Genomic DNA, 22,573 nt, shown 5'->3' on the forward strand with positions numbered 1-22,573 from the left:
TTTCATTTGGCAGATGTCTTCATGTAAGGCAGGGGTATCAAACCCTGGTCCTCGAGGGCAGCTGTTTTAGATGTTTCCCTGCTCCAACACACCTGATTCAATTAAATGGGTTGTTATAACGACCATTCATTCGATTCAGGTGAGCTGGATCAGGGACAGTGGCCCTCAAGGACCAGGGTTTGACACCCCTGATCTAAGTGGACACAGTACAGGGGGGGGATTAACCTGCAATGTCTGCAGTTAAGTGCTCTATGACTGAGCTATACTGTCCCCCTAAATCCATCCATAAGTATACTGTTTGGACAATGTAAAAAAAATAAACTTTGGCTTCAGCACCCTGTGACTCACCACATGGCTCAACCTTCCCACTGATATCAGCTTCTGCCATTTAGATCGTTTTAGAAAGTCGGCACTGAGGACAATCCACAATGAAAGCTGTCAAATGTTTTCATTTAAATGGCATTTGTTCTTATAGCACTGTGGCCACAATGTGAGGAATAGTCATTCTATTGTTTCGCATCAGATTTTAGTTGCCAGATAAGCCTGCTGTAACCCCTCCTGTGGACTGATGTCTAAAGGGTCTTTGTTCCTCTGTGGTGCTTCTATCTAACCCTCACACAAGGGTTACGGTTAGTATGAGTATGGGGCTAAAAATATTGACAGTACTATGGGGTCTGTTGTGTCCCACACGTGTCCATACGTGTAAGGGACCTTTCCAATTAAGTTAACAGCAGTATGCCTCTATAAAAGCATAAGTAGGCAATGTAGACTGCTGTGTCAATCTGCCATTACATCAGCCAAGAAGAAGACTGCTGTGTTATCGTCCAGTTTCAAGGGTGATGATGGTCTAGGAGATGGCAAAATTTCTGCATTTTCACAATAGCTTACATCTTCATTATCCTCCAAATGATGTACGTATGTTGACCACAATGGGTATGAATTTGCATTTCTTCCGAATACAGGCCTGCCCCCTCCTGTCATCGATTGGGCGGGACGCTGGATCAGCTGTTGCTTTACAATACAAGTGGGCGCGGTTGTTGGGATTGTCACAGACTTTCAAGTACATTTCAGGTTCCAGACTTCGAGAGATACATTACTTTCCTCAGAATTGTAAGTAGCTTTTCAACTTTGTCAAACCTATTTGTTTACTTAAATGTACAGCCATTTTGTTAGCGCTAGCCAGTCGGCTAACACCTGTTCGCCAAATTGTTTGTTGTCCCAGCCCAGAGCCTTATAGCGACTATCCTCTGTCACGAATAAATCTCGGAGTGAACCCGCGGATGTGGAACGCATATATATTGATTGAGAAATACTCAGTGTTGTATATCGGGCCTGTCAATACAAAATCGGAGAACAAACCTGTTCTGGCGATTTCCTGAAATGCCGGTTTGTTATTCTTCGGAAATTGTGGAATGGCATAAAGAAATGTACTACATTTAAATCCATATGTTGTCAAATCAACGATATTTGTGGATTTGTCTTTTATCCCCCCCAAACATTTCAGGACTTAAGTGTATTGCCCAATGCCCAGGTATTAGCTAATGGGCCGTGACTTCAACGCCATTTTAAAAATAATTTGTTTTGCTAAATTCACATGTGCAGATGGCACATTCCACTAGAGAAAATGCCACCCGCACGGTATAAAAAGTCTGGAAATTATATTTTGTTGAACGTTGTCCATCTTGGCAAGTTAGGTAGCAAAGTTAAACGCCTGTTTTATGTAGCATATACTTTCTCTTCATTTTAGACGTCTTGGGGAAAAGGGATCGCAATGAGGAACTCATTTGGGTTATGCTTGGCGTTTTGTTTCGCCATCTTTGAGCTTGGTAAGGGTATCATTTACATTTTTAATGGGCCGAAGTCTATTTACCCAAGCAGACACACGTTTTTGGTTGTCTACATAGGTAATACTGTTATGAGTGACAGCGTTGTTTTTTTGCAGGTTCAGCCATTCGCTGTTACGCCTGTCAGGACTACACTGGCAGCTGCACGAAAACCCAGGACTGCAGCTTAGATGATGCCTGTCTGAGCCTGCATGTGAGAGGTGAGGTTCACTCTAAATGACGTGTTGTAGTCTAAATGGAAACTCGGTAAACTCTGTTCTTTCCTCTACTGCTGTATAATCTTGAATCAAGAGTATCAGTTTAGTGTTGAGTGGTTTTCTCAAAACGATACCAGTACGGAAGTATTCTTCCTCCTACCTAGTGGCAACAATGGTTTCAATTGAGTAGACTTTATATTGAAGTTCAATAGCTAATCAGTGTGCATAATCATGACACACTTGCTGCCATTAGTCCATCTGTCTTTGTTCCCCTCATTCTATCAATGAATGTCTTCCTAGAGAAGGACAATCCTGAACTCCTCCCTCCTTCTCTCTCTGTCTCCCCCCCCCCCCCCCCCCCCCCTACTTTCCACACCTCTCTCCCACTTCTTCAGGTGGTGATATTATACGCCGGTGTATTAAGAACTCTGAATGTGATTTTAATCAGTTAAGCAATGCTTACCCACAAGTAGAAAGTTTCAGTTACAAGTGTTGTACGTCTAACCTGTGTAATGGAGCTGTCTCCATCTCTGGGGGCAAGCCTCTGCTGGGCCTGCTGGTGTCTTTGGTGGGCATATGGTGGTGTATGCACTAGACACCCACACACAGCCCAACCTTAACCCACTATACATGCACACGTACAGCATCAATTTAACCTCTTCCTCAGACCTAAGCCTCTTCAACACACACGCAGGTTCCTCTCTCGCCCCTGTCTTTCCCCACCCTCAGCTCAGGTGCTGCCGTCAGACTTCTTTTTGTTTTTTTTTATCGCCCAGACCAACAGAGCGACTTGCAGAAAGGGGTGATTTCTGACCGACCATACCTGACTCCCTGTCTGGTTTTCAGAAGGATACAGTTTGCACTAGATCGGCGCTTCAAATAGATGCAACACTAATGAGGGCATACTTTCTACATTTTGTAGCGCTACTGCTAGCTGTTATTAATCACTGTTTTTTACCGAATTAGTGATATTATGTCTTGCCGATGTAGAGGCAAGGGGGAAAAAAACTTGTTTATATTAAGAATATCATGACTGTAAACTGAAACCTATGCTTTTTATGCATGCATGTTGAGGGTTCTTGTCAGTGGAAAATAAATAATATCTTCACACCATCAAAGTTATCAATGTTGTTCTTGTCATTGTGACTCAAGGGTGAATTAGTAGTCTAGTGGTGAATGGATGGCATTACATGTGGTCTAAGGTGAAACATGTCATCCTTAAGACTATCCCCCAGGTTAGCATGTCTACTGAATACATATGAGAACAAAATGAAGGTGGAGAAGGGGGACTGGGTGGTGATACATTTTACAGATGTAGCATTTTGACCTGTGACCTGATGAACTTCCTGTTTGGACAGCTGCAGTATCCACGTGGAAAGGAAATGAGGGGAAAGGACTTGACAAACGCGTGCGCACACATACAGACTTAAACATGTAGTGACAGTTGATTTATGTGCCAGTAGCTCCATTGTTGGCAGATTACAAGGACCAAAGTTTTCCTGCTTGCCACACATTCCTCTCACTAAAATGTTGGTGTCTTGATAATATTCAGGATAACATTCAGGTAATCTAATGAAAGTATAATGAACACCAGCTCCAGCTCATTGTATTTGTAAAGCCCTTTTTTCAAGCAATGTCACAGGGCTTCACATGCACCCCTAAAACTTCAACCAAACTAAACTCTTGTGGTTGTGCTTACTCAGACAGCCACTAATGGTGTTCTTCAACCAGAAAGTGCTTTCCTAGCTAAAAGCTTATAACATGATTTTCTGTGAAGATGTGAAACATTTGAGTATTGTGTCACCAGTTGCATATTTGGTCAGAAATGGTTCAAATTGTAGCATAAACATAATACAACTTGTCTGTGTTTATACTGACTAATACACCTAATGATTCCATGGGAGTCAAGCTAGGTGAAGTATGCCAACATTTGATATTCTAAATACATGCAGTACTCCTTGCCCAGATGACCTGCTGGAGATCAGAGTTTGAGGGGACACAATGAGACAAGCCCACTCTTTGTTACGATTTCTCCAACACTGTGGGAGTAAGATCAGTTATTCAATATTGACAAGGTGTCACCATGGCATCTTGTAAGCTTCTAACCCAACAGAATCCTATACAGTTTATTTTGCAGGGTCTGTTTATCTGGTCTTTTCACTCTTTTTGCCTTGTTTGCTTTATTGGTGGTGTTGTTGGTGTTGTCTCCAGGACATCAGTGTTTTCCTGGGGAGATGAATAAGATGTTGCATGTATAGGACAGATACAGTAGCGTAGATAGCGTGGGTGCTTGGGTGAGGCCGCCCAGATGTGTGCCCTCTCCTCTGACTTGGGAGTCAGATGGCTGAGCGGTGAGGGAGTCGGGCTAGTAATCTGAAGGTTGCCAGTTCGATTCCCGGCCGTGTCAATTGACGTTGTGTCCTTTGGCAAGGCACTTCACCCTAGTTGCTTCGGGGGGAATGTCCCTGTACTTACTGTAAGTCGCTCTGGATAAGAGCGTCTGCTAAATGACTAAATGTAAATGTAACACAGGCCACTCCCATTCATCTGAATACCCCTGATAGGGCAGCTCCTCCTCATAACTTGAATTTTAGATGCATCTCTGATATCCATGGTTAGGGCGGGGTGAACGGTTAGCTGATAACAATTTAACAACGTTGATAGTAATTTTAGATGTAGATGATTAGAAATGATTCACAGATTGTTTAAAAGAAGGGGAATAGCCTACTCTGCATGCAAGTCTCATAAGCTGCTGTATAGAGACAGCACCATCACAAGGACACAGATGCCACACCCTGAGGCATGAAGAGATTGCTTCGTGTCCATATCAATCAGTGAAAAAAGTACAGGGATAGCACATCTACAAGTCTAAAGGAATTGTGCTTCTCTAATTCCAGTACAAGCTACAAATGAGATTTTCTTATTTCCGTATCTTATTTTAGGCCAATCAGAGTGTGTGTTCCAGGATGCAGAGTCATGTCCTGGTTTGGGATATCCCCTAATCACTCATATCCCCCCACCCCCTTCCCCCATCTCACCACTTCTACCATCTCCTCCCACACACACACCAACACACACACACCAACACACACACCATACCACGTCTCAGGACAAGGCTGACCTGGTCATGTAATGTTCAGTGTGGTCTGTTGGAGTTTGCTGTGTTGTTCAGTGTGTACATACACACTTTCTTTTAGTGGCTGTCATTGTGTCTTACTTTACAGTCTTAACAGTCAATGTGGCTGGCACTGTCACTGGAATGTGCAAATGTGTCGGTGTGTACGTATGTTGATTGCTTGTTGTCTGAGTGTTTTGTTACTGTCATAGACTGTATAGTTGTTTGTGTACGGTGTGCACAGTGTTTGTATGATGTTTGAAGAGTGTGAAGTTGTGGGCTGCGAGCAGGAAAAGGGGAAAGTGTTTGTGTTTCTCGCAAAGCCTCTTCTGGGGTGGTCTGGTTCATGGAGGGAAGGGAGAGTCGATAGAAGAGGTGTGTGTGTTGTGGGGGGTGGGGGTTGGGGATCTGGAGGGTGGGCTATATCTGCAGGGGGAGGAACTCCAGACCCCCTCAAGAGAAAAACACCTCTGAAAGGGCTGAACCCTATGAAGAGAAGAGGTCAGAACTGCACTGGATGGACAGAAGTGAAGAAGTAAGAATCGGAGAGGATCTCGTCTCCCAGCCCTGAGGACGACATCTGAATCTTTGTCTCTTCCAGCATCACACACCAACAGCCTAGGAAACCTGGTCACAGACTTCCTTTCTCAAATATGTAAGTGATTTACTTCATGTTTATTTAAATAAAGTTAAATGAAATTGCTGAAATAGTGTTGTTTTCCCCATCGTTTTGACATTCTTAAATGTCAAATTAAATCTACACATTTAAATCAACTGTTGTAGTCTTGTGATATTGTATACTATGTAAACCCACTTACTGTTTCAGTGTGTCCTGGTTTAGTTTATGTTAAGTTAATCTCTTCTTCACTAACAGCCTCCCATTTGTCTTTCAGTTTGTTTATTTAAAGGACAACCAAGATGTCGTCACAGTGAGATATACGGGAAGCAAAGGAAGCAAACAGAGGGAGACAGGGACACTTGCACAGCCTGAGTAGCCAGCTGGACACAGGCAGGACTGAACCGTGAGAAAGCAAGAGACACTGCGGTGTCTAGAGAGAGACTACATGGATTAACAGCTGGAGCCTTCAGTCAACTGGATGTTGAGTTGCAGAGAGAAGCTCCCACTGGCGTCCGCCACTGTCTACTGCCTGCCAATTTACTGATCCCAACCAACCCCAGACCCCTCATGTCAGACCTTGAACTGTTCCCTCCCTCTTCCTCCCTTCCTCCATCCTCCTCTCCCTCCCCCTCTCCTTCCCTTCCCCAGTGCGACTACAGTGAGTGGAGCCCGACCTGGGTGCTCATCCCCTCAGTGTACCTGCTGGCCTTTCTGCTAGGCTCCCTGGGAAACGGCCTGGTGCTCTGGGCCTACCTGGACCGGCCCCGCTCTTCCCAACCCCTGGGAGCAACCCCCTGCTCCTGCACCAAGCGCCTTTTCCATCCCCCAGGCACAGGCTCCTCCCCCAGGCTGCCTGGCTCCTCCCGCTCCCTGACTGACTCGCTGATCGCCAGCCTAGCGGTGGCAGACCTGGCCTTCCTTGTCACCCTGCCTCTGTGGGCTGCCTACACAGCTCTGGACTACCACTGGCCCTTTGGCCGGCCACTCTGCCAGGTCAGCAGTTACCTGGTTGCCCTCAACATGTATGCCAGCGTCTTCTCCCTCACAGCACTCAGCGTGGAGCGCTATTGGCTCATAGCCGGACACCGCCGCTCCAGCCGTGCTCAGGGGCCCGGGACTTGCAGGGTATTGTGGGTAGTAGGAAGTGTGTGGCTGGTTGCAGGGATGCTAGCTCTGCCTGCTCTGCTACTCAGGACTGTCAGAAAGGTGGAGCTGGGGGAGGAGCCTGATGATTACTGGCAGGAAGTGGAGGAGGGGGAAGGCGACCAGGTAGATGAACACAGAGCCGTGATCTTTTCTTGTGCAATGGACTACTCTAGTTTGATCTCCACCGAGCTGGGGCGAGATGAGCGAGAGAGGGCAGAGCTCCTGTGGACAGCAGCTTTGGGGCTCAAGTCCACTCTGATTGGCTTCCTGCTGCCGCTGGCCGTCCTATTGGTCTGCTACTGCTCCCTAGGCCACCTCGTCAGTCGCCATTTCAAGAAAGGCCCACGTCCGGACCCCCAGCGCCAGCGCCGTCTGCTCCGTGTCATCGTTACCCTGGTGATGGCTTTCTTTCTGTGCTGGCTGCCCTTCCACACCAACAAGTCCCTGTCAATGCTGGTGGAACTGGGCCTGGTGCCCTACTCCTGCCTGCTGGACCGCACCCTGCTGGCCGCCCACCCCTATGCCACCTGCCTAGGATACCTCAACAGCTGCCTCAACCCACTGCTCTACGCCTGCTGCGACCCCGCCTTTAGACAGCGCTGCCGTGTCCTGCTGCCCTGGGGAGGGGCAGGGGCAGGAAGGGGATCAAGACAGGGTGGCTGGAGAGGGTGCAGGGGAAGTTGTGAATCTCCACAAGCAGCAGACAAGGAGGAGGATGTAGAAGAAGAGGAGGAGGACAGGGAACAGCCAAGTAGAACTCGAGAGGAAACTGTAGATGGAATGTAGGAGGACAAAGTAGAGGAGATAAGGGATAGTTAAGAGAGTGTGTGTGTTTGTTTGTGAAACACAGACTCCCTGGGAAGTGGAAAAATCCCGATATTTCCATGTGACCCTCATGAGAAAGACTTTAATATGTAATATGTATTTTTTGATAAGGAACACATGAGTACGGTTTCAACATGAATTGTTGTAATTATGTCACTATGATATTTGTGTTTTAAGATCTCAAGAAATAATTTTTTCCCCTCTGGTTTGTGATTAAAGACATGTTGAACAAATGTCAACTGAAGTGGACAGTGAGAGGCCTGGAAAATCATCCAATCAGTCCATGAGAATGAGGTTATGATGTACTCTCTTTCTAAACTGTTAAATCATTTATTCATGGAACCAGAACACATTACTGTTTCCCACGGAGGCAACCGGAGCCGAGTCTATAAACAGTATATTTCCACCATGCACAACACATACCACTGATACTTTAATAAAGATGAGACATTGTTTGTTTACAGTGGACTCAGGAAAGATCTGACTCACCCTACTTTGTGCATTGGAAGGTTTGTTACATACTACAATATTTCTGCTCATGTAACCCTCTCTCACACACATACACAACCATAGTTAGCCTTGGATTAAAGCGTTTGCAAAAGGAGTACATTCCACTTCAAATGGACATGTATTTCATCTATGCAAGATTAGATCATTGTTAGATGGAGGGGAAATACAAATACGCATTGTAAGTTAATATCATTAGTAGTTATATTATTATAGCCTATATATATATAGGCTATATATATAGGCTATAATATATATAGCCTATCAGAATCAGAATTCGGTTTATTCGCCAAAATCAATTAAATAAATACACCATTAAATAATTACTTAAATGGGTCATGAATTCATTAAAATACGAATTCATTTTATGTAAAATACATATATAATTATTTCAATTATTTAATTAATTTATTAATGGTCCTGTATTAACGTGCAGTGCAGTGGACAATATAAAAAATGCAATACGCTAAACAGCGCCCTCAGTCCATTGCAATTTCATTTTCATGTCACCACGTGTTGCAGTGCTTCATGAATTTATTGTATCTGTCAAACTCATTTTTAATTCATGACACATTTAATAACACATTTATGTTTTTAATTCAATTTTTAATTAATTAATGACACATTTAAGTAATTATTTAATGGTGTATTTATTTAATTCATTTTGGAACTTTTAGATCCAATGTCTTAATAGTGATACCACTCCGACGCTGCCGAGGGCGGTGTGGAGACCAAACACAAAACAACACTCCAACCGTCGAAGAAAATAGAGCGAAAATGGCGTCGCTGAATGACAAGTCGGTTTGGGATGAGGTGGAGGTTTGTTTTAATATATTAACCTAAATTAACTATGTTCCGTTTTTTAATGCAAAGTAGTATGTCGTATGCGTAGGGTTACATGCTTGGTATTATGTTGTGAAAGTATAAAATGTTAATCAAAGTTAGCCTCTCGATAAATCTAGTGCCACAGTAGCTAACGCGTTAGCTAGCTCGCTAACCAACCCATTCGGTACAGTACAGTAGTACTGTGTGCGAGAGTGACACAGGGAAATTTGTTGTGGCTAGCTTAACTGCTCATTTCATCATTGATACATTGGCCAAGATAAACGTGTATTTGTCAATTGTTGACAATTGTGTCTACAACAGGATGGTATCGGCGAGGAGGTACTGAAGATGTCCAACGAGGAAATCGTCCAGCGGACACGTCTATTGGACAGTGAAATAAAAGTAGGCTAGCCATGTTACGTAGCTTTCTTCTTTCTTGGTTAGCTAGCTAGAACATATTTTCACCAACCAAATGTACTGTTATTGAAAGCATAGTATTTTATTTCAAAATTGAAAGATGCAACATGCCACTACCGTATTGAAACAGTACTTTTACCAATACAAATGTATAAAGCAATACTTTTTATATTCAAATTCTGATATAATATCTGTTTGTATACATCTCTCAAGCAAGGCATTTATAAACACTGACTTAATCTCCGTGTTACTTCCTACTAGGTATAACATTTCCTTTCAACAGGTTTTGTAGTCGGAGATGACATGACATTGAGTGTATTTGGCTCAGTTCAACATTGATGGTGTTAGTCCCAGACAGTCTAATCCCCTCTTCTCTGCCATTTCTGTTAGATCATGAAGAGCGAGGTGCTGAGAGTGACTCACGAGCTGCAGGCCATGAAGGACAAGATCAAAGAGAACACAGAGAAGATCAAAGTCAACAAGACCCTGCCCTACCTGGTGTCCAATGTCATTGAGGTGGGACATGTTATTACATTACATTTATTTATGCTATTTATCCATAGTTATGCTATGGAGGTTCTGGTGGGGGAATTCAGTGCAGCCCTGTTGAAATGTCCATGATTTTGCATGATTAAGCAAATGAACAGTAGCACAATACTGGTGTGTTATTTTCCACCATTAATGTTACTGTGTGTGTGTGTGTGTGTGTCCAGCTGCTGGATGTGGACCCTAATGACCAGGAGGAAGATGGAGCCAACATCGACCTGGACTCCCAGAGGAAGGGCAAGTGTGCTGTTATCAAGACGTCCACCCGACAGGTACGACATCACTGTTCATTCAAACGCAGAAAATGACATGATCCTAGAGCAGGGGTAGGCAACCCTGGTCCTCGAGAGCCGCTGTCCTGCATGTCTTAGATGTTTCCCTGCTCCAACACACCTGTCTCAAACGAATGGGTCGTTATCAAGCTCTGTTGAAGCCGGGTAATGACCATTCATTAGAATCAGGTGTGTTGGAGCAGGGAAACACCTAAAACATGCAGGACAGCGGGCTCTCGAGGACCAGGGTTGCCTACCCCCGTCCTAGAGCATCAGACTCATGTGGTTTAACTGGCCTCACATGCTTGCTTCTGTTGTGTGTAGCTGGGTTGGTATATAGAGCATTTTGTATTAGTTATTGCAAACAAATCACCAAGCTGGTGTTACGATGGGATGTTGTGCTCCCACAGACCTACTTCCTTCCTGTGATTGGCCTAGTGGATGCAGAGAAGTTGAAGCCCGGAGACCTGGTGGTGAGACGGCTCTCCTGTTCTCTGCACCTCACGTATACAACCTTATGTAGAACATATGCGACATGTCTAATTCCTTCCCCTTCATCCTGTGTTGTATGGGTGCATGCTCTTCCAGGGAGTGAACAAGGACTCGTATCTGATCCTGGAGACCCTGCCTACGGAGTACGACTCTCGGGTGAAGGCCATGGAGGTGGACGAGAGGCCCACGGAGCAGTACAGTGACATTGGAGGCCTGGACAAGCAGATCCAGGAGGTCCGAATTGCAGCAGGAGCAGATCACACACGAGAGATGAAGCAAAACATTCCACTTGCATTCACTGTGACTAACTAACATCTAACATCCCATTCCCCTTTTTTTTTCTTCTTCCTTGCAGCTGGTGGAAGCCATCGTCCTGCCCATGAACCACAAGGAGAAGTTTGAGAACCTGGGCATCCAGCCTCCCAAGGGGGTCCTGATGTATGGACCCCCTGGCACAGGCAAGACCCTGCTGGCTAGGGCCTGCGCTGCCCAGACCAAGGTAAGGAGTTCCCCACAACTGCTGTGTGTTTGGGTGATTTATTGCAACCGATTGCATCGTTTAACCATTTATGTGAGATTTAAGACTCATGTCAACTCCACTCTGGCCCCAAGGCCACCTTCCTGAAGCTGGCTGGCCCCCAGCTGGTGCAGATGTTCATTGGAGACGGAGCCAAGCTGGTGAGAGATGCCTTTGCCCTGGCCAAGGAGAAAGCACCCTCCATCATCTTCATAGATGAGCTGGATGCCATCGGCACCAAGAGGTGAGCTGGGAGATAACCCTTTCTAATCTAACCAAAGGATGAATGGCGTAAGTACCTGCTGTGGAATAAGTCAAACTGACATCTAGGGACAATAAAGTGCCATCAAGTAGCACTTTACTTTTAGTCCTGCTCCATTGACTCCAATGAGCTTTGATGCCCCCTTTTGCTGTCCATTTAGAGGTGCCACTTTTTTTATGTTTTGGGGTTATACGTGTCTTGCCTTTTAAAATTGTTGTTGGTTGTGCAGAATTTTTGCTGATTCAGCACAATCTGAATTTTTGCTAGATAGCTTGTCGGCCCTACGTAGCTTGAATTTGAAATCAGTCATCTCCTCTTGTTTTTAAATTTGCTTTGTCATCTTGAAGTACTGAACTTTTCAAGTATTTGATCATTGTAATGGCCCAGGTCTAGTGTTTACATGTCCCTGACCAGGTTGTGTGTGTGTGTGTGTGTGATGCAGGTTTGACAGTGAGAAAGCAGGAGACAGGGAGGTCCAAAGAACCATGCTGGAACTTCTCAATCAGCTTGACGGCTTCCAGCCCAACATGCAGGTTAAGGTAGGTCGTCCTGCACACCTTGTACTTCAGGGTTCCCGCGGGGTCTTAAAAAGTCTAAAATTCTGAACTTTAAATTTAAGGCCTTAAAACATCTTAAAAACGGCAAGATTTTTCATCCGAAATTTCTAACATTTCATTTAGTCAGGTCTAAAAAAGGTTTTACCCTCGTTCATTTCCAGAAACGCTGGCCGCAGAAAGTTAATACAACGTAGCAAAAAGGTATTGAGTCGTATCCTACAAAGCGAGTCTGGTACAAACAAAACCATCAGAACGCTGCCCTCAGAACGTTGGTTCGGTGTGTTGTAGTTCTTTCTGGGGGATATTGATGTTGGTACGTACGCGGTGATAAAACTACAAATCCTGTGATAAATACAATACCTGCCCGCAAAATACGTCTGCACTTCCTCAGTTTGTTAAAGTTTGGCTACGTGTGGAAAATGGGAAAAGGTATTTTCAACGAGACATGGCTAGATCGTTAGGTTGGTTACAAGCGGTACCCAGCTCCAGGTACGAGGCTCTCTGCAAACTTTTCCCAAAAAATATTCAATTCATTTTTCAATGACTGAATTCATTGAAATAAAATGTTTTTTCAGAATTTCTTTGATTTGAATATTTTTTGGGTAATGCGTCGTTTCAATCTTTATGGTCTTAAAATGTCTTAAAAAGGTCTTAAATTTGACTTACTGAAACCTGTAAGAACCCTGGTACTTACTGCCTCATACCACACACACCCTATACACTCACCTCCACACTTACCTCAAACCATAAATTCACCCCTCTAGACAGGCCAACTGCAAGAGAAGTGGCTGACTGGCATCTCTGTGACTTACACTTTCCAACCTGTTCCCCCATCACCCTCCTCCCCCAAGGTGATCGCGGCCACCAACAGGGTGGACATCCTAGACCCGGCTCTGCTGCGCTCCGGTCGTCTGGACAGAAAGATAGAGTTCCCTATGCCAAACGAGGAGGCTCGTGCTCGCATCATGCAGATCCACTCCCGCAAGATGAACGTCAGGTATGGATCTGCTGGACCCCTGTTACTGACCTATAACCCTGCATGCTCTGCCAGATCAGGCCCCTCATGGGTCTGTCTCCAGGACTTTGTCTGACCCCTCTCTTTTCTTTCCCTCCACAGTCCTGATGTAAACTATGAGGAGTTGGCCAGGTGCACTGACGACTTTAACGGAGCCCAGTGCAAAGCTGTGTGTGTGGAGGCGGTGAGTATACTGTACACTCAACTTGATCAGGAGCTTCACACAACCTCCTACACTGCACTCTACTCAACACACCCTGAACCACAAATTACCCTTCCTTCTCTCCCTTTCTTCAGGGTATGATTGCGCTTCGTCGGGGAGCAACAGAGCTCAACCATGAAGACTACATGGAGGGCATCCTGGAGGTGCAGGCCAAGAAGAAGGCCAACCTGCAGTACTATGCCTAAGAAGGACTGGGAGCGTGTGTGTCTGTATGTTTGCCATACCTTCCACTTATGCCTGAAACAACCAGACTGTTTATTGGATGACAGCTACACCTATTTTCAATTATCTTAACATCTGGTTGTTACTGGTGGTAAAAGGTGTGAGAAGAGAGAAACTGTTGGGGGGGGGGGGGGGGGGGTAGTGTATGTGTGTTTTTGAGTGTGAGGAAGGGATCGGAGGGGACTCAGAGCACTGGTTTATTACTGTAGCCACTGTCTTATTGTCCATTTAAGAAAAAATAAAACTTTTTCCAGAGTTTTTCTTTTATTCTGTGGTCTGAAATGTCTGTGTGTAGGTGAGTATATCAATATGCAGACAGAATGTTCAGGTGTTGATGGTTCTGAAGTTAAGCATATGGAATTGTAACAATGATAGAATTAAATTATTTTGGGATTTTGGGGAAAGTCAGGGTAACAGGTTCATAATATTGGATGCAAATGGAGAAACACCTACAAAGTATATATATTTTTCTTATATAAGCATGGTCTGATACCAGGAAGACCATGAACCTGATCTGACAAACTTGACTTTTTATTAAGAAGTCTGTTGTACTTCCGAAGAAATTATAATAAATAGGGTTCCTGCGGGGTCTTAAGTCTACAATTCTGAACTTTAAATTGAAGGCCTTAAAACGTCTTAAAAACGGCCAGATTTTCATCCAAGGTCTTAAATTTCATTTAGTCAGGTTTAAAAAATGTTTTGCCCTCGTTCATTTCCAGAAACGCTGGCCGCAGAAAGTTATTATAAAGTAGCACAAAAGTATTGAGTCGTAGCCGACAAAGCTGAGCTCTTGAGTCCAGGGTTTGAATTATGAGGGGGTTTGACCCCCCTAATTAAGACTTCGACCCCCCCAAAGAGGTAAAAACAACAGGTTGGGGGGGAAACATTTATATATCGTTCTTACCTGTAATCGTAATATTACTTTACGCCCTGAAAAAGAACTGACCCCCCCAATTATGATTGTATATTTCGCACTCTGTTTTCTAACCAAACTAAACTAAAGAGAATCTTCCTGAGATTAACAAGCGTTTGGCGGAGAGGAGAGATTATATTTATGAAACTATGTGAAGGTGAAGTCCCACATCTTACATGACTACAATGTAACTTTTAAGTTAAAATAAACAATTTAAAATTTGGATTTGAACACAGGCTGTTGCAGTACTGCACCAGCATGTCTGAAACATATATATTACTTAACTGATATAAATTAAATTAGTTGGAACGAGATTTGAACTATGGGTACCGTGTTTGGCAATAGACTCGATGGTACACATGCTTACCCATTGAGCCACAGTAAGGTTTCCTGCAAATACTCTTTCTACAAGACGGTGTAATTGCCCTTGTGATACTGCTAAATGCCAAAAGACAACATACGTTTTGTTTCTGCTAATGCCAAGTTATAAAACAGAATACTCCTTCTAATCATATTTACAAAACAAGTGAGTTTGCTGAAGGGTTTCTAAGAACTAATTCACAAAATACAGTGACGATAAGTAGACTTTTCTTGAATAGACTTATTTATTTCTGCAACACGGATACATCATTAAACAGAAATGTGCAGCTTACCATCTATTAGAGGTGGGAATATTTTTGTACCTCACGATTTCGATTCTTGGGGTCACGGTTCGATAAAAAATCGATTCACGATTTTTAATCAATTTGCGATTCAATATATGCTTATATATTTTTTTTTTTCTAAAGTGAATCGATGTGAATCGCTAGAAGACTGAATCACGATTCATATGTGAATGGATTTCCCCCCCACCCCCGAGTACTTAGTGCTGAATGAAGTTAAATTAGGTTACTGATGTGATTTCTTTATCTGTAAATTAAATGAATACTTTTTCAATGACTGAATTCATTGAAATAAAGATTTTTTCAGAATTTCTTTGAAATGTTTTGGTAATGCATCATGTAGGTCTTAAATGTAATCTTTATGGTCTTAAATTTGACTTACTGAAACCTGCAGGAACCGTGAAGCTTGCAAATGAACAACAGGTCTGACACAAACATTAGCATATAGTGGCGCATGGTTTCCCACCCCCAAAAAACGATAGAATAGATCAAAAAAAGCAAGACTCTTTATTTGGGTCTGTCAAAGTGAGTTCATACAATTGCCTGACTGCTGTGACAAGGCCAGATACCATCCTGTACTGTCAACATTCCAGCTCTATGGTGCCCCCTCGTTGTCTGAAGGCCCTTGGGCTGCTCCGGTTGCATGTGTGCTCTGACACAATCACACCTTTTTCCCCTGGACCCCCTCGTGCCAGCACCATGATTACACACACACACACAAGGACCAGGACACCACACAGATACCCACACCCCTGACACAGATCTCACTGCTTAATATCTCATCAGTTAAACATTTACTACATGCAGGTTTAGCAACAATCCCCATCTTTAATTTATATTAACAAGGCGACCAGGAATAGAGGCTGCAGACGTGTGGTCCTTCAAACATTACAGCACACACACCAGGGGACGGGAGGGGGGGGCGAGATGAAGGGAAGGTTTATTGGCAGGAAGGGACAGACAGGAAGGAGTCAGTCTCTTCACTGGGGGGTGGGTGGGTCTAGGTGGAGGGGCATAGCTCCATTAGAGGAGCAGCAGTCAGTTTGTTCACAGGTCTGTTTTAACACAGCTCCTCCCTTGTCCCAATCTGAGCACCCTCAAAAACAGCACAGCTTCATCTTTACTTGATGGCAGACAGACGGGTTGTTAAAAAACAAAAAAGCAAAATCAGTTTCATCATAAACAAATGCATACAAAGGATTAGGTGTCAACATCCCCCCCCCAACCAATTTCAGGCAGAATGTAAATTTATATTTTTACAATAAGATTCTATGCTGCTCCTTCTGCTACGATCTTAAAAAAATCTCTTCTGATCAATGGCGTACGTCTTCCCCACCGGCAGTTTGCGGAAGAACAGACTGTTACCCCGGCTCATGTTGCCCTGGTGACGAAGGTAGCGGAGAAGAGAGGTTAGTGGTGAACGAGCAGGACAGCAGACTGTGTCCTACAAAAGGATCCTGATGGGAGGAGTCTAATGACTGAAGTAGAAGTCTGTCTGTCTGTGTATGTGAGTCACTTACCTCCAGGCTGAGGTGTCTCCAGCAATCCACCCAGGTGGGGTACACTGAGGCGTAGGGTGGCAGGCCTCCAGCCAACCTTGAGGAAGGAAAAGAGGATGGGGGTTGACACGTTACTCTGAAACTAAAGCCACCACAGTAGCAGAATGAAAATGTGTGGTGCACCAGCTGCTTAACTCACCCACAGTTATTCACTGCCATAAGGTTCGACACCAAGACAAACGGGTAAGTGAGCATACTGGCAAAGAACTGGAAGTAACAAACACACACACAGTGTCAGTGTACACAAGTCATTTAAACTGAGGCCAGGTTTAAAAAGTGCCAAGTGGCTGTCATGATTTGGCAACATCTCTCCCGGTTCAGAGAAATAGGGTGTATTTGATACGTACCCCAGTCACAGCCTGAGAACAGTTTTTGATTTCTCCTGTGTGACTCATCTAGTGAGAGAAAACAATCATTTAAATGCATTATTCAAACTCATCTAAACATGTACACGCAGCATATAAAGTACTGTAACAAAGAATACATTGTGTGTGTGTGTTTGTCATACCGAGTCGTCAATGGCGTATGTGTTGATGAGGTGAGCCAGCATATTGCAGATCCACAGGGACAAAACATCCCCAAGGAGACGAGGAATAAGACCCCTAAGAGCAGGCAGGGGAGGGGCGCAAGAGATGGACCGAGAACAATCAGAGTATCCTGCATTGACAAATAATTATTCTGGGAAGGAACTAGACCTGATGTTCCAGACTAAAACACATTAAGAAAGCCCAGACACAACCTCACAGGGATCAGAGCCAAGTGTGCAAGGGAACAAGTGTACATTACATATGTATCCTGTACTACAGTGGAAGGGGAGAGTTACGGCCTGCAGATTCCTACTTACGCAAAGAATCCCATGATGCCCTCTTCTCTGTAGACTGTGACGACGGAGTCAAACACTCCACTGCAGAGAGACGGGTCAGTTCAGTTTACTGGATCATGGTTCAGACATCCTCGGATAAACTCACCACACCTTTTCCATTACTAACTCCAAAAGCGGTGATATATCCACTTCATGTCATCTGCTCAGTCTTGTAATACCATTTACTACTTCAGAGTTTAAGATAGCAGAACTACAAACCCCAGTGTGTTTAGTGGGGTGAGGCAGGTGAAACAGCAAAAGCTCACCTGTACTTGGCTTCTCTCCCAATGAACTGCACCATGCACCTCAAGGTGATTACTATGGAGACAGAAAACATGATTTGTTATCGCTATGGAAACAAGGACGACTGTGGTCTCAGGGATAGCCCTACATAAAGGAGGACACAATAAACGGGGATAGGACACACACAGGTGTCACATCAGAAAGCATGGTGAGGGCAGACTTGCCGTGGAAGGGGTGTGTGACGATGGTGGCGCAGGAGCGTGCAATCATCTCCTTGGTCGTCTGACAGGATACACACAAGGACAGACAGGAAGTTAGGGAGGAGGTGAAGTTAGCTAGGGAAAATCTATTCATCGTGTCAACATATTCTTTAACACTGGACGAGTCATCATCTGGATCAGTTACAAGCAGTTTGCATTACATTTAGTCATTTAGCAGACACTCTTATCCAGAGCGACTTATAGTAAGTACAGGGACATTCCCCCAACGTCATTTTGCACGGCCGGGAATCGAACCGGCAACCTTCTGATTAATAGCCTGATTCCCTAACCGCTCAGCCATCTGACCCCAGAGGACTGACCTGCCTCAATCCCAGCCCCAACCCCTGGCAGACGTACCTCATTGACAACATGCTGTAGGGAGCCTTCTTCTTGTTTCTGTCCACTGCCCGTAACCTCAAATTTTGCGTCATGACATCTCTGAATGAGAGAGGACCAATATGACATCAGATTTACAGACAGCCAATCAGTGGGAAGTGTCAGAGAATGTCTGAATTCTAACAACCCATCAGGGTTACTTTTTCATATTTCATAGTTAAGCTGGGTTAGAAGTGTCCTCCAGGTCTAAGTAGGCTGTGGCGTAGTGGAACTAGTGAGTGTGTATGTGTGGGAGAGGTGGGGGCAGGGTTATGACAGAAGACTGTGTGTTTATATTAGCTTGTCAGCGCTCACACCTTTAGCCAGTCTGAATATAGAAGCCAACATTAGTTATGTGAGAGAAGGTATGGAGGAAGGAGGTGGTGTTACAGCCTCCCACCGCCAGGCAGAGCCCATTTCAGGTGACACCTTACATCAAGTCAACATCCTGACCAGCTTGGCATGGACTCTGATCTGCTAAGCCTGTACACAGCTGGGGGCCAAAGTCTCAAAGAATGAAAACATGTAATATTGGAAGTCCTCTGATAGGAACACTGAGGCTTGACTTGATAAGTTAGACAACCTGTTATTACATTTAGTCATTTACAAAGGTAATTAGGTCTACGTACAAGTAGGGATGTAGACCAGAGCTGCCTACCCTGTTCCTGGAAAGCTTGTATGCTTTTGATTCAACTCCAGTTGGGACTAACCTGATTCAGATCATCAACCAGCTAAAGTTTCAAATGAGGGGTTGTAGATTAGGGATCCCTGATGTACACTGGGCTCTAACCAAGCTGGATCCAACCTTTCATGTGGTGTAAAAATCCTTGCTCATGGTCTGACCTGCAGAACCCGACTGTGAACGATGGTGCCGATGGTGCCAGCACACAGCCTGGGGGCCAGACCGTTGAACAGACCCGCATTGCCATCAATCTTGCTGATGTGTTTGGCTGGAACACACATACACATGCAGATGAGAGGACACCCATTATAGACATGTAAGACTTAGAATACTCATCCTGATTGGTATAGCATGCTCTGTTGCAAAACCACAAATAATGTGATTCCGTCTCACCATAAGCAAACAGTCCAGGTAGCTGGTAGACCTGGCGACCGAACAGATTCCTGCCAAGACTGGGCGGCAGGGGTTCATGTCCTACCTGGAGCCACAACACAGGGAAGTTAGGGCTATAACCTAGCTAAGTAGAACCAGTGGCGACAAGCCACATTATTATAGCTACACGAGCCTACTTTCACTTTCAAAATGATGGTGGCTGGCCAACAAAAGACAACGTTTTTGTTGCACTAACGTTCTACTTAATCAGACTCATGTTTAAACTTAAACTTTCAGACTGATTTTGAAGTAACAGTTTCAACATTTACCTAACCAACATATCTGCATGCAAACGTACACGCCCTACCCAAACCCACTAACCAAGACTGAACAGCTACAGTACTGACTGTTGTGGACCAAAGGGCACCCATACATTACAGTAGAAGCTAAGTATAGTAGTGCTATCCAACTAGCCTAGCCAGAAACGAGCTTGCAAAATGCTGTGCTTGATAGTAATGCCCCGTGTGACTATACCGTAATGCATATAACTAGACGAGTTAATTAAAATGTGATGTTTGAATACTACTACTGTGTTGTCGAAATCAAACTTATCCCTACTAGCTGTGTGGTGCTAATGGTAGCAAGATAGCTAGCTGCGGTCGACAGTAGTTCCTTTGAATGACCTTTCGTGACGTCAAAACATAGCGAGCTATCATTGTTAGCGACTACTTTTTCGTTGCTTTGCAAGCACATATACGTACAACACACTGACATTCAGTAAAATTAATTCCTGAAGTGGGAAGCAGATAAAATATGGTGAACACAAAAAAAGATATAAACCTAGCGATTTAATCATCTACACAATGTATCCAGGAAGCTAACATTAGCCTAGCTAACTAGCTAGCTGTCACTGACAGTGACAAGAACCGATGGATTCGCTTTGCTCGCAAAATCTGTTAACTTGCTTAACTACATGCACACAAGAAAATGTATAACGCTCTTACCTGAACTAGTACTTTGATGTACATAAGCGGGTGGGATAGGACTGTTAGCCCAGACCCTAGAAGTATTTGTCCACACGTGTCCGCCATTATGAAATTGACAGGGCTCTCCCATCTGCCGCCGGAGAGGAAGGAAGCTTTTAGTGCTTAAGGGTGCGTTCAAGAAAAGTCCAGAGATCGTTGAGCAATGTTAAAATTCGTCCATTCAGTCACCATTAGGCTATGGTAAATTGGAACATTTTTGAAGCATTTAAATTATATGGAAAACACAGTGCCAAATCAGATTCAGTTATGTGTTTTAAAATCTGGGTATTTTATTGTGTAAGATTTATTTTAACATGATATAACATGCTGATATTCAGGCTTCATTTCACAAGTGGCGCCAGTTGGCCTCTTCATAAAACAAAAACAAACCCCACTAAATACAAAACACATAAAACAGACTTTGTTAATGTGGGGTACTTTAATGTGCACAACCACAGACGTCTAGCTATGTAAGGTAGGCTACCCTGCTGGTATATGGTTCAGTAGAAAGGGCCGTTCGACCAATGAAGTTTGTTCAAGAGACCTTGACTTACCATTTAAATAAATATTAAATAGTGATAAAAATGACAATTTGTATGATATTACTTCATCGATATTTTAAAATACAGCGAGCAAGACTGTACTGTTCCCTCAATCCAGTCGACTGAACAAGCATTATGCTCAAGTGGAAAGGCAATTAAACATGGTTAACCACAAGACCATAAATATTTAGTTTTCTGCTATATAGGGCCTATTTCATAATCACTGTAATGTCAATATGTCGGATGAAATCAGACATTATGAAATTGTGTTTTCAGCACATTAGTGGTTCTAACTGGGTTAGCGCACGACACGTATAAACTATATCAGAGCTCATACACACAAGAACTGGGACGGATAAGCTAGGTAGCAATTCAAGGTAAGTGGCAACCTGTTTACATATATCCTAAATGTTTAATATTTATAATATTTTATAATATTTTTTATAATATAATATTTTTTAAAGAAAAAACGTCCACTTGACTTCTCTTTTTTCATGAAAACCCTAAGATGAATCTTGTCAAAGTGATAAACAAATATAAAACACAACGTTTTAATAAGATCAGGTTTACTTTTCTGTCTTTGTCCATGCTAATGGAAGTTTGTGCTTTAGATAGTCTAACATTTCATATTGCCGTTATTAACAACTATTTTGACCAAGTTGAGCAAATTAACCACTGACTGGAAATGTAGCTCTTGTGAAATCCCTATGCACACAGGTATACTGACACAAACCCTTGCAGGGCGCATAATGAATAGGCCAGTATTTGGATTGATAGTCCATTGATAGTTTGCCCCTTCAGATCTCAAAGAGACCCCTTTTGGTCTGATGGTAAGCAATATATTGATGATTGTAAGTATGGGATTTAATGCAGAGCAATGCCTCCGGTTCAGACATCTAAAGCAATGATTAAGTCACACTTATCACTGACATTATTCAGAGACCTGATACTTTGTAGACCAACATAAATATATTGAGTAAAACCCAGAGATGAATGTTTCATACAATGTAGTGATATCTGCATCAGGACCACATTGCAGCCCTGAGGACTGGATAACATTTTATATTTGCAACATAATGTTTCGAAAAAACCACAAACGTGCAAATGTTTAGCAACACAAATTCCCACAGTGAGACATAACGATGTTTCATCATCTGGTTACAAACTTCCCTCTCACCTCAGCCTATGCAACAGCTGCTGAAAGGTTGCATAGATTCTTTGATAAAAACGTTTTGTTGTTGCAATTTTAGTGTGCATCATAAATCTTATCAATACAGACACTGTGAGTGTCTGTATTAAAGTCTGGTGTTGTTTTTATTTGGTCAAAAAGCATATCCTGCATTGATACAATGCAGGTTCTAGAAATTTGACTTCAGTCCTGTTGAACTTGTCAGGTTGTCTATTGTAGCTCATTCATGGTAATGAAGTAAATCATTTCTTAACATCGGTCTTTGAAATCTTTAGTTCTGCTTTTACA

General features: G+C 43.5%; 4 protein-coding genes across 4 annotated transcripts; 3 read left to right on the plus strand and 1 right to left on the minus strand.

Moving 5' to 3' along the window:
• The first annotated feature begins 1,028 nt into the window (after nt 1–1,028).
• cd59a (CD59 molecule (CD59 blood group) a) lies at nt 1,029–3,159 on the plus strand. Its single transcript, XM_067248506.1, has 4 exons — nt 1,029–1,110; nt 1,748–1,826; nt 1,943–2,044; nt 2,437–3,159. The coding sequence occupies exons 2-4, from the start codon at nt 1,772–1,774 to the stop codon at nt 2,634–2,636; spliced, it is 357 nt and encodes a 118-aa protein (XP_067104607.1). The 5' UTR covers nt 1,029–1,110; nt 1,748–1,771; the 3' UTR covers nt 2,637–3,159.
• A 3,167-nt stretch (nt 3,160–6,326) lies between these two features.
• aplnr2 (apelin receptor 2) lies at nt 6,327–8,163 on the plus strand. Its single transcript, XM_067248502.1, has one exon. The coding sequence runs from the start codon at nt 6,343–6,345 to the stop codon at nt 7,705–7,707; it is 1,365 nt and encodes a 454-aa protein (XP_067104603.1). The 5' UTR covers nt 6,327–6,342; the 3' UTR covers nt 7,708–8,163.
• An 852-nt stretch (nt 8,164–9,015) lies between these two features.
• Nucleotides 9,016–13,868, plus strand: psmc3 (proteasome 26S subunit, ATPase 3). The gene is made up of 12 exons (XM_067248505.1): nt 9,016–9,072; nt 9,400–9,480; nt 9,886–10,011; nt 10,209–10,313; nt 10,724–10,786; nt 10,902–11,039; nt 11,161–11,304; nt 11,418–11,566; nt 12,027–12,123; nt 12,993–13,138; nt 13,259–13,340; nt 13,454–13,868. Exons 1-12 carry the CDS (start codon nt 9,031–9,033, stop codon nt 13,562–13,564), a joined length of 1,284 nt encoding a protein of 427 aa, XP_067104606.1. The 5' UTR covers nt 9,016–9,030; the 3' UTR covers nt 13,565–13,868.
• A 2,470-nt stretch (nt 13,869–16,338) lies between these two features.
• mtch2 (mitochondrial carrier homolog 2) lies at nt 16,339–20,648 on the minus strand. Its single transcript, XM_067249400.1, has 12 exons — nt 20,534–20,648; nt 19,551–19,635; nt 19,319–19,425; nt 18,458–18,538; nt 18,065–18,122; nt 17,864–17,915; nt 17,580–17,639; nt 17,244–17,337; nt 17,083–17,130; nt 16,875–16,942; nt 16,697–16,772; nt 16,339–16,557 (listed from the first exon to the last, which is right to left on the minus strand). Exons 1-12 carry the CDS (start codon nt 20,618–20,620, stop codon nt 16,471–16,473), a joined length of 903 nt encoding a protein of 300 aa, XP_067105501.1. The 5' UTR covers nt 20,621–20,648; the 3' UTR covers nt 16,339–16,470.
• Between the last annotated feature and the right edge of the window lie 1,925 nt (nt 20,649–22,573).

This window comes from Osmerus mordax, chromosome 13 (assembly GCF_038355195.1).
Source record: "Osmerus mordax isolate fOsmMor3 chromosome 13, fOsmMor3.pri, whole genome shotgun sequence".
Classification (NCBI taxonomy): Eukaryota; Metazoa; Chordata; class Actinopteri; order Osmeriformes; family Osmeridae; genus Osmerus; species Osmerus mordax.